The 15,094-nt window shown below is 40.3% G+C and overlaps 1 protein-coding gene across 9 annotated transcripts in view; it reads right to left on the reverse strand.

Moving 5' to 3' along the window:
• Positions 1–6,722: 6,722 nt before the first annotated feature.
• The window catches only part of LOC146462765 (uncharacterized), a 76,096-nt gene continuing 67,724 nt past the window's right edge, over positions 6,723–15,094 (reverse strand). For 7 of the 9 annotated variants that reach the window (XM_085085238.1, XM_085085237.1, XM_085085242.1 and 4 more), the window contains 8 exons: positions 14,566–14,796; positions 13,758–14,162; positions 12,755–12,849; positions 11,205–11,258; positions 10,880–10,978; positions 9,987–10,085; positions 9,776–9,874; positions 6,723–9,391 (listed from right to left, as the gene is read on the reverse strand). In XM_085085238.1, coding sequence (XP_084941364.1) covers positions 7,643–9,391; positions 9,776–9,874; positions 9,987–10,085; positions 10,880–10,978; positions 11,205–11,258; positions 12,755–12,849; positions 13,758–14,162; positions 14,566–14,796 — 2,831 coding nt within the window. In that variant the 3' untranslated portion in view covers positions 6,723–7,642. The remainder of the gene's footprint in view (positions 9,392–9,775; positions 9,875–9,986; positions 10,086–10,879; positions 10,979–11,204; positions 11,259–12,754; positions 12,850–13,757; positions 14,163–14,565; positions 14,797–15,094) is intronic. The other 2 variants (XM_085085244.1, XM_085085245.1) reach the window with 2 other exon arrangements.

Here is a 15,094-nt window from a genome sequence, read left to right on the forward strand (position 1 = left end):
GAGCTTGTTTTTCCTCTCAAGGTGTTCCGTTCACGTGTCGTTTACAAATTTGTAGATACTGGCTGTCATTTGTTGCTTATCTACAAGCGTTCGCGAACATTTGTTTCCGGACAAACGCCTTTATCAGGCACGTCGACAAGCACTTGTAGGCTTCTGAGGCACGTCGCACGACTCTTTTACCATCATTGGCTTCACTGCCACCAAATCTAATCTTTAAAAAGCATGCATGCACGTTAAATAATAGAAGTTATCTATATGAATTTTACTCTTACGATTTTGTCTTCTCACGATAGTTGTTAGTTTTTTTTCTTTTATTTATTCATACGCTGAAAATCATCAATTACAAGTATGCTAGAAACTATTATAAAAATTTAGTAATAGTAGTTTAAAAAAAATTAACTGGCTTACATGAAAGCCGTGTGGGAATCCAAAGAAAAAAAGTAGGCTTTGATCTTCGTTTTGAAAACCCACAGAGAGTCGCATTGCTGCTCTAGGCCAGATTCACGAAGCCCTCCCAAGTTATGATGTATCTTTAGTATTGTTTTCTTGACAAACCCTTATTGTTGGATTAACAACAGCCTAGCGTCAGAGTCGGCCCGACAGAATCGGGCCTTTCAATCGCACGGTTACAAAAACACTGATTTCCCGAGATGATCGCGCAATCGTTTATGGATGAAGGTCGTTCAAACTATCATAGGGGATGACAGGAAAAATGCATCAATCAATTCTAGCAAGGCCAGAATTGTCTGTCCCGGGTGCTGAGCTTTAGTGTTCCGCAACAATTGATGGACTCGTGATTGTCACCTCACAGCACTGCCACTTCTTTTCAAGGATAAATTCATCGCCAAAGACGATAGATTTGTGTTAATTATATCAAAGGAGGAACGGACAAAATTAAATGACAAGGTAGATCCACAGAACGCACCGTCATTAGAGCAATACAGTGATATACGACTTATCTGAAACTACGTTTGGGCCGAATTAGCTTCCATTGGGATAAAGGTTTGCCCAGAAACGAAGGAATCAACTGTTTTTTGCCTATTCCGTAGAGCATTGAAACAGCTCGTTTATCGCCGCCGTGGGTCATTTGCCGGTTTTTTAAAAAAGTAAAATAAAATAAAATCAATCGTGCGGTACCATTTGCGTAACTGAGAAAAAAACAGTGATTTATTGAAGTGGATCTGTAGCTTACATGAGGCAACAAATGGAGGTGTCCCAGAGGCTCTTGCGTGCGTAGAAACCATTTGCTTTGACGAAGTTTGGATTTTCGCGTTTAGAGATTCTTGTGCGTATTTTTTCTGCACCCTTTTAGACTTTACAAACGGAATTTTGTATGGATTGTTAGGCTTAGGATTTCCACGGCCTCGTTGCTGTGCACAAAGGTATAGGTTTGCTTGCTTATCTTTGTCATTTATTAGCAATTTTCATGGGCATGCTTGTTAGAAGCGAAACTTATCGCATCGTGTCACATCAGATTTTTCTGTATTTGTTTCTTTAGTTTTACGGCCCTTATCAATGGTTCTTACGGTTCTCATGGATTATGGATTTCGGTTATTGGATCATCACTGTTAAGAATACATTAAAGTACCAGAAAAATTGACAGCTATTAACCTGTGGATTGTATTGCGAGTTGGGCCGCCGATCTAGCAAGACGCCGCGGGTTTCAAAACTTTTATGTTGATGACTGTCTAAAGTCTGTGGTGGATGACCAGCAAGCAAGTCGACTAGTCGACCAACTGCGTCAGCTGCTAGCCAAAGGTGGCTTTCGCTTAACAAAATGGATATCCAATTCATCTGCTGTTGTCCAGTCAGTTCCAGTGCCTGAGAGAGCCGAATCTGTCAAAGAACTCGACCTTGAAAAATTGCCTATTGAACGCACCATCGGCATTCAGTGGGATGTCCAGTCTGATACGTTCCGCTTCAAGATTGTTGTGAAGGACCGACCCCCAACCAGGAGGGGTATCCCTTCTATTGAGAGTTCCATCTATGACACGCTGGGTTTTGTTGCCCCATTGTTTCTGCCTGCGAAAGCAATTTTGCGTTATCTCTGCCGGAAAGGTTTATGACAGAATTTCACCCGAAGATTTAGCATGTTGGCAAGATTGGCTTCAGGAACTTCCTAAGTTGGATCCGTTTGCTGTTGAACGCTGCTTAAAGCCGACGAACTTTGGCCGCATTGCATCTAGTTAACTACATAACTTTGCAGATGCGTCGCAAGTAGGTTATGGACCTGTTTCGTACCTCCGAGTAGTTAACCAAGACGAGAAAGTCCACTGTTCGTTTTTGATGGGGAAATCGAGGCAGACACCCTAGAAATCAGTTACTATCCCTCGTCTGGAGTTGTCTGCTGCCGTGGTTGCCTCTAGACTGAATAAGATGATGCAATGTGAGTTGGATTTTGCGGTTGATGATAAGTTCTTTTGGACTGTGTTGAGCTATATTACAAATCAAGATAAGACGCTTAAGACCTTCGTCGTGAATAGGATCACAACAATTCATGAGGCCGATCGCGACCTAGCCAGTGGAATTATGATGATCAAGTTCTAATCCTGCAGATGACGCATCAAGAGGATTATCTGCTGAAGGATTCATTCGAAACAAGCGTTGGATCATGGGCCCTTCCTTTCTGTGGGAGAAAGAGTTCCAGTGGCCTAAGCAACCTGACGTTTCTGACAAAATAAAGGAAGACGATCCAGAGATAAAGAAGGAAAGGAAGTTTTTCTCAGCAGCATCTACCGTCGGAACTGACCTCTTAAATTAGATGGTGCAGTTCTACTCTTTGTGGTACAGACTTAAGAAAAAGAAAGTGATGGCGCGGATCTTACGTTACCGTTTAAATATCCTGCATGAGTCTCGTAGACAAAAGAAAAAGTAGGCTAAGGTACTCATATCTGAGGAACCCAGTCCTATCAGTGTAGAAGAAATGCACTCTGCTGAGATAAAAATGTTGAAGTATGCCCAAACGCAAACTCTACTGATAGAGGAGTTGTCTTGTCTGCGGAATAAAGGGTCAGATGCCAAGCCTAAGAAATCCGTCCGAAAGGGCAGTGCAAGTTCTGTCAAGAAATCAAGTTCAGTTGTCAAATTGGATCCGGTGCTGCGTGATGGCCTGTTATGTGTTGGAGGAAGATTGAGGGACGCGCCAATTGAAGAGGAATAAAGACGACCTGTGACGACCGAAGAAACACCATGTTGTAAATTTGATTGTCAGGCACTACCTTTTGCCATCTGGACATTCTGGTCAAGAGTATGTGCTCTCGTTGATCAGAAAGAGTTTCTGGATTATCAAAGGAAGAGTGGCAGAGAGAAGAGTTTTAAGCCGTTGCTTTGGTTGCAGACGAAGACAGGCACCGGTTGGAGCTCAGATGACGGACCTTCCTCCCGACAGGGTCACTCCTGACAAACCCCCATTCACCTTCGTGGGTGTTGATTGTTTCGGTCCATTTTGGATCAAGAGAGCCAGAAGTCAAGTTAAGCGTCACGGTGTGTTATTCACGTGTTTGGTTACCAGAGCGATACACATAGAAGTCGCTCAGAGTATGGACAACGACTCCTTTGTGAATTCTATGTATCGCTTTATCGCAAGGCGAGGCATTCCTCGGGTCATAAGGTCAAACAACGGTACAAATTTCGTGGGTGGAACTCCGTGAAGCTATCATTGAGTGGAATGACGGGCAAATCCATGAGTTCATGCTACAAAAAAACATCAAGTGGTTGTTTAATCCACCATTGGGATCCCATTTCGGTGGTGTTTTGGAGCATTCTATCCGAACTGTCAGAAAGATTCTAACTGCGCTTATGAAGGAGTAGCCGCTCGAAGATGAAGGATTAACTACCCTTATGTGCAAAGTTGAGGCTATCGTTAACGGACGTCATATAACTAAATCGTCCGCTGACCTATCGGATGCTGAAGCCCTTACGCCGAACCATTTTTTTGTTGCTTTGTTCAGGGCTGAGACTTCCTCCTGGTGTGTTTACGAAAGAGGATAGCTACTCACGCAGAAGATGGCGCCAAGTTCAATACTTAGCCAACATATTTTGGAGAAGATGGATTAGAGAATATTTGCTGCAGTTGCAAGAAAGACAGAAATGGGCTTATCCATCGAGGAACTTTGCCATTAACGACATTGTGCTTGTAGTTGATGATAGAGTACCAAGGTCTTCCTGGCCTCCGGGCATGTTACTAGCGTGCGCGAAAACAGCTCAGATGGACGCGTGAGGAGTGTAATGGTGAAGACCAGAATCTCGATATATGAGGGCCCTGTCGATAAGATTGTTCTTTTGGAATCCGTAGAGATGTCGCACAACCTGGATCGTTCATGAGCTGAATTATGAACTGAACTTTGTATTTTATATCCTCAGTACTGTTGGGCATAACGTTTGTACACATTAAGTTTCGTTAAAATCTTCCGCTGAACCCTTTGATGTTAAGGTCCGGAATGTAGGTTACAAAACGTTCCGCGTTTATCATCCAATAAAGTTAATTATCGCGATCCTGGGGGATCTTCTCATTGCGCTGAGGCGACGTTATTTTGCGATAATGTCGTCTCAAAATGACGGTTTCTTATTGGCTCCAAAAAATTTTACTTTTGTGAATGAACATGCGACGTTGGACGGTGTTGTTTATTTCTTTTCATTTGAGTTTAGAAAGCTTCTGACACTGTTCAAGGACCACTTATAATATTTTTTTGTGGTGAACATGTACCATATACAGCGGATACAACTTTTTTCTTGAAAGTAAGCGAAAAAAAAGTGATTATAAATTCGATGAAGAGAAATTTACTTAAAAGACTTTCTTGACTATGTAGACGGCCACGGTAAATTACAATGAGCTTAAATTCCCATAAATTATGGCATTTTCAAAGCAAAAGGATCTGTTTCTTTTCTGATGTCTCTTATCTCTAGAAAAAATTGCTTCAAGAGCTCTGCTGCGTTCTCTTTCATGGCTCAGGTCTGTCAATTTGATCTTCTTGTCGTAGCGCCGAACAACAGACTCGGTAATTTTTACAGTATTCTTCGCCGCTTGGTTTCTTTCAAATTTGTAAAACTCCACGGCATCTAAGCTAGGATAATGCTTCGTTTTCGTTGTTGGGTACTAGTATGGTTGCTATTTTTATTCTGGCCGTTCTGGTTGTGAGGTTTATTCATCACTGTTTTCATGCGGGGTTTTCATGTTGCTGTTGTCTATCTCGCGGCGGTAACAAATGTTAATCTACTAGCTCTTCTATTTCATCAATGGTAGGTGCTTTGTGGACTGTAAGTTTTTGCCTTCTCTTTGTTTTGATGTACAAATTGAAGCCAAAAATTCAAATAACCCACCCCGAGAAAATATTTTAATTACCATGGCTACAGTTTGACTGAAGTAAGAATTTCTCTTTCAATCAACGCACGATTTGTACTTTATCCGTTTACTCTCTCCAAGAAAATGTTAGTATCGCGATAAAAAACTAAATTCGATTTTGAGACGGCATTACGGCTTTGGGAGAAAATATTTTCCGTATTGGGCTCCGTCGCATCGTGACTCCACCCAATACGGAATATATTTTCTTCCAACTAGTCTTCATTATAAAGCCGTAATGTCGTCTCAAAATCCAATTTAGTTTATAGAGTTGTTCAAATCTACAGATAGCATATGCTACAATTGCAATCTAAGGTAGTTTTGACAGGAAGCACTAGATATCTGATGGACGAAGCCATCAGAGTCGAGTAATAGTTCTGGAGTTTTCCACGGTTGACAATTTGACACTTATGGAAAAACCAGCATTATTAAGGTGGGGGTAAACGTGAATTTGAATGGAATTTTAAGAGGTTTGAAGAAGAGATAAAAGAAAGAAAATGATTTTTAAAACACCAACAGACAGTTGGTACCCACGCAAGAGCACCCCAGGTTTCTAGTGGACTAACTTGGTATCCGTCTATTAATTATTAACTACAAATTCTAATTTTAAAACTTCACTAAATCTTCAAAATTTCTTATTTCTCTTAATTTTACCAATCCTTCTAGAAAAGGTATCTCCTCCCAAATATACCCAAAATTCACCTAAAAATTCACAAAACACCCAACAACATAGATTTACGGGATAAGCAGAGAGTTTTTGGATTGCTTGAAACGTGAACGAGATATTTCCATTAAACCGATTTTAAGCGGCATGGAAACGGCTTTCAGGTTTACCCCCGCCTTAAACAAATATCCGAAAAGCATTATGCAATTTGTAAAGCTTGTTTTCAAAATTGTTGATTAATTGTAGCATTTTTTGGCTTAAACGATGGTGTATATATCATTGAATTATTGTACTGCATTGGATGAATCCTTCAGAAAGGGATTTGCTGACACTAAATCGCTGTTGCAGTATATATTGAGAATATAATGATACATGCACAAGGATATTTTTCTCTTAATTCCAGTGTTGTTTCAACGTAATAGGCTCCTCTCCGAGAGAGGTTTGTATTTCTGGGCCCATCCCCCAACTCCTCCATTAACTGCATACATCTTTTAAAAGCTTTGGTTTCTAGAATTTTATCGCAGTAGTTTATAGTTAAATGTATAAAGTAATCGCTCCTTATTCGTAAAAAGACACAGTCAAAACAAGTTATTATCGCCAGCGCGCTTCTACGAGTAAATTGGGTAAACTAATCGGAATCCCGCGAATTTTGTTTATTCCGAAAAAAGGACCGCTGTTATTACAGACCGAACTGGTAAACACTCTGTCCTATTACCATGATTGATCTTTCAACACTTTTATTCTGCTCTGTATTTCTACTTGTTTATCAATCACCTTTTTTTTTTCAATCAATCATCGTCATAAAAAACTCGTTCAAAATACGAACGTGTATAAATAAAAAATGAACTATGCATACATTCAGATTACTAGATATAAAAAGTTACAAAAATTATGTGAACTATTAAAAACGTTCTAAAAATTTACAATCACAAAGTCAACCTTTAAAATCATTTACATCGCTTGCAACACGTTTGTGCGAAGGCAAACTGTTCCATAGCTTAGATAACAAATGTGTAGGAATTCCTCTTAACTAAAAAATTAAAACAAGGCAGCTCTAACGTTAAGCGCTTCACCTCTTAACCCATATGGGGTTTATCTCCAGTTCCTCTGACAATTCTGGTTTTTCTTCTTCTTGTCCTACATTTGCCTCTAACTCTGGTGTTTGTTATTTTACCTGTAATGTTTCTGGTGTCTGTATGATGGTATCACAAGATACGTCTCCTTTTTTTCTTTTTTTTTTTTTTTCGCTTTTGGTAATTCTGCTCTCCCTTCCACGCCATGACGCCTGTCCATTGCAAATTCATGTAAAAGATCTCCTTTCACTATCTCAGCCACATGATGCGAAGCAGATTCTTGCAGAGATGAATGCCCCTTGGACTCTTTACTCGCTCATCATTGTTCCCAACTGCGATATCTAGCGGGTTGCTTCCCTGCTCGTCCTAGAGGTTGAGGTTAATGTTGCACCCTGATTAAATAAAAAGTTCGGAAACCTTGAAAACTTGTAGCTCAAGCGAGTACGATGTGGTGTACATCTATAAGTGCCTCAAATATTTACACCTGCGTTGCTTTCAAGCAAGAATTTGACGCGTGCTTCGTCATTATTCCAAACTGTGTTTTGAAGCGGGGTACTTCCGTCCATGTCATGACCCAATAAGAAGTTTGGAAATTTCGAAAAATCCTCGTGAAACTGAACTAAGAAGTGGTGCCCATCCATAAGCGTCTGTAATATTTACATCTGCGTTGTTTTCAAGCAACAATTTGACTAGTTCTTTGTCATTGTTACACACGGCGTTATGCAGTGGACTGCTTCCCTCCATGTCCTGGAGATTGACGTTGCACCCAAACTCAATAAGAAGTTTGGAAACTCTGAAAAATCGTAGCTCAACCGACGTATGAAGTGGGGTGCATCCATAACTGTCGGGTATATTTGCATCTGCCTTGTTTTGAAGCAATAATAAAACGAGTGCTTCGTCATTGTTCAAAACTGCGTGATGTAACGGGGTGCTTCCGTTCACGTCCTGGAGGTTAATGTTGCACCCCGATTCAACAAGAAATTTTGAAACTTTGAAAAATCGTAGCTCAATCGACGTATGAAGTGGTGTACATCCATCAGTGTCTGGAATATTTGCATCTGCGTTGTTTTCAAGCAACAATTTGACGATTGCTTCTTCATTTTTTTTAACTGCGTTATGTAACGGGGTGCTTCCGTCCATGTTCTGGAGGTTGATGTTGCACCCTGACCCAATAAGACGTTTAGTAACTCTGAAAAATCCACGGCAAACAGACCAATAAAGTGGTGTATATCCCTCAGCGTCTGGAATATTTGCAAGTGCGTTGTTCTCGAGCAACAGTTTCACGAGTGGTTCGTCATTGTTCCAAACTGCATCATGTAGCGCTGTATTACCGTACTCGTCCTTGAGGTTGATGTTGCACCCTGACTCAATAACAAGTTTTGAAACTTCGAAAAATCCTCGCGAAACAGACAGATGAAGTAGTTTATGTCCATCAGTGTGTGGAATATTTGCATCTGCATTCTTTCCAAGCAGCAATTTGACGATCGCTCCTTTATTCCCCAAAACTGCCTCAACTAGGGGTGTACATCCATGAGTGTCTTGAACATTGGCATCTGCTTTGTTTTCAAGCAACAGCTGGACGAGCGTTTCATCAGTTTTCTCAACTGCAATATGTAGTGCAGTGCATCCGTTGCTGTTTCGTAGGTTGATGTTACAGCCTAAGGCAATAAGAAGCTCAGAAACGTTTGCAAATTCTTGACGCACAGAACAGTGCAATGGGGAAAATCCATCGACAGCTTGAATATTAGCATCAGCCCCATGCTCCAAGAGTAGACGAGCGGGACTGTAGTTATTCCAAGACGCCGTCAACAATAAAGGTGTCCACCTGTCGTCGGTTCGTTGGGCATTGACGTCAGCACCAAGATCAATGAGGGTCTTGATAAACATACTTGAGGACGATGGACTCGCTAAAATCAGAGGGGTAACATTGCATATTGCTGCAATATTAATATCCATACCGTCATTCAACACGAGCTCTATAGCTTTTTCTGCATCATCACTGCGCGCACAGTAGTGTAACTCTGATAGTGTGTTGAATTTCTTGACCATGTCTTGGTAAAGTGTGTAGATCTGAACATGGCCTGGCCTTTTTTCGTCCATGCTTAATAGCATATCAACTGCAGTCTTTCTCGGATAAACTTTGGCGTTGTTTCCTGTTGTTTCTAACTTCATCATTTTTAAGAAGTTATTGAGAAAGACATGCGCTTTTGAAACAGTGCCAAAGTCCCCTTCATAGACAGCAGCCTGTAGCAGATTAAGACCCGACCGTCTGTCCACATGCAAAACAGTCTTGCTTGCCAATGTCTTCAGACTGGGCTGCAATGAAAACGTTTAAGATAGTGCAATATATCATACTCTACATGTTGATGGTGACAATTGAAACTGACAATAACAGCAACAGCTGGTGGCACGAAAGAGTTGAATTATAGTCATGGTGATTCACAAGAGACCGAAACAAGACCAGTTTGTATTCCAGCCAATTATTAGTGGTTTCCTCGTGTCAAACAAAATGGACACCTTAGGGGAGAAGGGCGCTGGCACTAGACCTATTTGTGTACAGAAATATATATGGCAGCTAAAGTTTAGTAAGCAGTAAGATGATATTTAACCTGTAACTAATAACTACTAACAGGATTCTGTTCTATTCATCCTAGGATAGTTTTCAAAAGAGACTGTTGAGAAAATGGTTTTATATCTTACTGGCTGTCGATAACTTGGTCTCGCATTATTCTGCCGGAGTAACTGCACTATGGATTGATGATTGTGACGTTCAGCTTTCTGCAGAGGTGTACGTTGAAACTGAAAATAAAGTAAAGAATGTCATGAATGTCGGCTAGAACACTTCTATATTTCCTGTACAAACGGGACATATAATGGACATAGAACTGTTTAACCTGGCTAGTCAACTCACCCTGTCGACAGCGTTGACATTTGCACCATGCTGTAATAACAGTCGAACGATAGGTTCCTGTCCATACCAACAGGCGAGGTGAAGAGGTGTCAAAGAAAACTGGGGAAAATAAACAAAGGCAACAATTGGAAACCTCGTTAATGTTACTTCTCCTGTCAGCATCCATCTTTCATTTTAACTGTCAAAGCAGTGTTGTTGCCACATATTCCCACTATGTTGCACCTTAGCATTCTAAATGAACTTTTTACAAGATAAAGCGAGTTTGTGTAAAGGGAAAATATTTTGCCTTTAAGCTAACTTTAGCTCAGCCGCATGCAATACCAAACACGATTAAAGAAAACATTCACGTATTTGCACACATATAGCTGTTGCAAAAGGGAGTCAAGCAGGCATCTATTCTTCCAAATGTTAGATTCTAATTTTCCAACAGCTGTAGCAAACAGTAGACCTGCACTTTTAGAAAGCTCTATTTTCATCGAACCCTAATAACCTGCAGCTGCATTGTTTCCTAGTGTTGGGAGCTTTGTTCTGTTGTTCGTTCTTTTGTCCCCTCGACCAACCATGCAAGAGGTTGCAAACGGTGTAGGCCACCCCGTAGCAAATGTATGATTAGGGAGCTTAAGCACAGACGTTCATGAGCCGCGGACGGCAACCGGAAGTCGATTGTTTCCTTTTTTGGCGAGTTTTTGCTCCTCACAAAAGACGGGAAAAGCTCTTGCTGAACGTCTGTGACTTGACGTTACAAACGTGATGGCATCAAAACGCTCCAAAAAGGAAAAATTCGACTTCCGTTTGCCGTCCGTGACTCACGAACGTGTGAACTTAAGCTCCCTTATGTTTTGCGAAACCTAAAACCTCAAATTTGACTCATACGAGTGAAAGTAAATTTAAACCTGATCTCGTTGGTTTACATCTTCACCACTATCAAGAAGCAATTTGAGAACATCAAACTGTCCTTTAATCGAAGTTTTGTGTAGAGCACTTCTTGATGCCTGTTGGGAAAACAAGTACTTCTTTAAAGGTGTAGAATTTATTTGTCTTCCACCATCCCCAAGCTATTTATAAACCATCTTGTTATAGATCAAATTAAAAACAAAAACATTCTTTAACGTTACGTTTCTCTGAGGCAACACGCACAATGGAATAAAATGTGAATGGATAAATTTAAGAATAACAATTAAAAAAGTGCAGAAAATAGATATCCATCATCTAACTTACTTTGGCCTTTTCAGCTCTAACTACCCAGTCCTTGTTCTTGTTATGTTCCTTGTCCTAACAAGATGAACGAAAAACATTCACACATGGAATTCAATTTAGAACTCTATTGATAGCTTCAAGTAGTATCATTTTAAAAGCAGAGACATTGTTAATACTCGAAAAACTAGAGCATATGTACAGGCACAAGTCAATAGTACTTTAGGATTAACCTGGGGATGCCATAAGAAAGCATGCAAAATCTGCTTTATCAAATGTGCCACCTATGCAAATATACATTAAATATTACATTAAAAACTGTCTGTTAGGATCCCCTGAAGATCTACCGTTACATTCCTCACATCCAGAGATTGCAGAGAGATTATTTGTTGCCAATTTCCAAAAATTTGCCATAACAATGCATCTTGCTAGATCCATGATTTCTTCTCGCTTCTCACAATTTCAGGGTTTTACGTTTGTAAACTTTCTGACAAAGTTGATGTTTCTTTGGATTGCAAGATGACGAATAAAAGCATGGTGCACTTACAATGGACGTACATTTACCCTCCATGGCAACTAATATGAGGGTTGCAAAATGTCCTCAAGAGACCAGTGTGAGAGCTGCCTAAGAGAATGTTCGAACTTATAATTGTCGCTGATATACTTCGGACAAAAAACTTTTGGATGATTTCTTGGAACTTTTCAGATGCTTTTTCGTCCTGAAATTTCGGACGTAACACCCTAGAACGACACAAAGGGCAAGTAATGTTAGACGTTCAGTTTGAACGCAAGAAACTAGACGACACACTCTGAGCAAGGATGGAACAAAACGAAGAAAAAGAATGCATAAATACAAAATAGGTGGAGGAGCCCACAAGGCCAAACGCCATGAAGTTAGGAACGCAACCTGTGAACTTTTGAATGGTATAGGAAAAAAATTATCTGCCCAAGGCAATTACTTGGACGCCCCAGGCTAACCTGGTTGTACATTTAGCTTTCCAACTTGTCTACTTTGAGGACCCTCTCATTAAGTTTAAAGAAGAAAGTTTAACGTCTAAATTAATTTAATTAACCTGGCGAATGGAGTCACGCTACTGAGCTTTTTTGTAAACCTTGCTTGTTCTTAAATACTTCAAATCGCAATGATTTGCAAATTAACCTAAATGTACGTAATCGAAAGGTTGGGACGATAAAATACTCGGGCTGTATTTTTGGACGGACAACTTTTCGGGAACTGTTTTTGTCAGAAAATTCACTGAACCGGAAAACTTTGCTAGTAAGGTATTCCAATGCTCTGGTCACGTACAACTTCAAAATAATAAAAGGGGGCAGTCGATCTGTCTGTAATCCGATAGTGACTATAAACGACTGTTCCACTGGTCACCAAGGACAATTTGCAGTCTTCTTCCCTCCACTTTCCTGTTGCACTGAGGCCCATTATGAAAGTGCTTTACAATGCTCTTATTGCAATTACTGAGCAAGTCACTACGCTATTGCCAGTGTGCGCCCTCAATTTATTCCTTTCCGTTACTTGATCATGTTTAAAGTGAACAAAAAACATAAAAAAGTCCTACTTCCTGAAACTCTAAACTTGTGTCAGTCCATCTTGCACTCGCTCGTTGATCTGTTCCAGTTTGTTGCGAAGGAAAGGCAGTGGCGCCTGCTGCACCTGGTTATTAATAATTAAACACAGTAAAACACACCATAAGAAAGCTAATAATACATAGAACAATTTGCGGTTAGCGTGACATTTTTAAAACAATTGATCACGTTGAAACACGAGTTCAAAAATGAATTCAACGCAAATGTGACGTTTCGAGGGAATCTGATTTAAAGTCAAGGAAATAATTATATAAAAAATTAGAGGTGCAGACAGTAGTAACCCGCTAGCTAGCTATACATATCTTTATAAGCATTGAAAATTAAAACTTCTGTACTGATTTCTTCAAGTTTCAAGCAGATTTCCAGGACACTTAACGTTCTCGTTAAATTCATTTTGGCCAATGTATCAATGACCTCGTTTTTAATTTTAATTCCATGTTTAAGAAAGTCACTCTTACCAGGAATTGAACTATTGCATTCAATTATTCCGAACATGTTCTATAAGACACTTATGACTGCAAGAAGATGGGCATTATAAAACGTGAGGCCTGAAACACTCAATTATAACGCATAAAATCAAAATGGCATCCAATAGCCAAGTGGCCTTCGCATTAAAAAGTACCGAATCCTCAGGAAGAGCACGACAGTGGGAAAGAAAATTTTCTTTACGCAAATATCCTGTGATAAATAAATTCTCCTTTAGGCGTACGTCAGGCCATTAAAGTTTGAACGACTAAAGCCACACCCATTGCTTCTGTTAGAAAACCCATAATATCAGCTCTGAAAGAATTGTTCCACGCGTTCTATGCAGCGCACAGCGCCTTTAAGCAGCATGAACTAATCATGCCTGATTTCAGTAAAACCGTGACTTTTATTCAGTCCGTCATCTGCCTGTCGGATAGGGTGGTTGCCAAAAAATCTATATTACGATGTATCTATCCTGTAAGAATTTTCTTAAGTTCGTCACAAACTGACCTTCCATTTCCATGAGAACTTTCTTACACAGAAAATAGTTTTCTTCTTCAATGCATGTCTTCAATTTCACTGTTCTCAGGTTGAGCCTTTTCTTCATTTCTTCAGTCACAAGAAATCCCTCAGCTTTGTTATTGAGGTGACCACATTGATAGTCAATCCACAAACTTTCAAGGCTTTCCAGGGAAGGACACCGAACCATTATTTCCAGTGAACCTACGTCTACGGACTCTAAGGCTAAATTGTAAGCCTTTAAAATATACTCAATCAAGGCACCGACTCCTTCAGCTGTAGAGAGTCTGTGGTGACTTGTGTACACTTGTATTTGACGAGTTAAAATTTCATCGACTATTTCCTGCTGTTCATCACTTAGATCTTGGCTGGTGATTACTAACCTGATGAGAGCTCCTGAAAATCAAGACAAGGTCACTGAGATGTGAGTTGACTGTCTTTTAATAAGCAACGGCCTGATGGCTGTTAACCCGAACAACTACGCCCTACAAGAGGAATATCGCACCACACACATAGCCCCTTTAAGGGACCTTAAAAGGCTCTTAGATGTAACCGTGCATACCCTTAAGGTGGAACTGGTGACTACTACTACAAATTACTTCATGACACATCCACGTGGGCCTTCTGTGCTGTTTGCGACGTTAGTCATGGACACGCCCACAGGAATAGACTGTAGATTAAGCAGTGCGGTGGACTGATTCATTTGGTCTGTTGGTCGTGGGCTTATTGCAACTACGACACACCAGGTAACTACAGGGGGTGACAAAGACATTTAGTTTTTAAAAGAAACGTTATGTACCTAGATCTGGAGCAGCACCTGAGATGTTTAACCACCTCGCAATTTGGGAAGACACGTTCCTTAAGGCTAAAGCATCTCTACTTGTTTCAGACCCTTTCTTTTCTTTATCAGGTACGTGGAGTGGTTGTTGCTCTGAGGCTGCTCCGCACATTGCCTCTGGTGTATCAGCGACAAACTGCTGTTCAACTAGTGATTCTACGTGTGATGCTTTCACCCTTCCATCTGAGGTACCTGCAAAAAAACAACAACAACAACAACAACAACAACAACTAATTACAGATACTGCCCTCACATTTTGACCTATGGTTAGCTATAAGACGGCAAGCTCAATGTACATGTATCTTTAGGTAGAAAGAAACGTTCAATTTATCACCTGATTGCTAATCATTGCACCGCACCAAATATCAAACTGAATGGAAGCAATGGCGGACTACCTCATTTCTTTAGTACAATCTACTGATCGATCTATGAAAGATTTTTTTATAAAATTACCTTTTGATATTTTCTGCAATCTTGAAATGATAAGTCG

This window comes from Pavona decussata, unplaced genomic scaffold, assembly GCF_977016875.1.
Source record: "Pavona decussata unplaced genomic scaffold, jaPavDecu1.1 SCAFFOLD_185, whole genome shotgun sequence".
Lineage (NCBI taxonomy): Eukaryota > Metazoa > Cnidaria > Anthozoa > Scleractinia > Agariciidae > Pavona > Pavona decussata.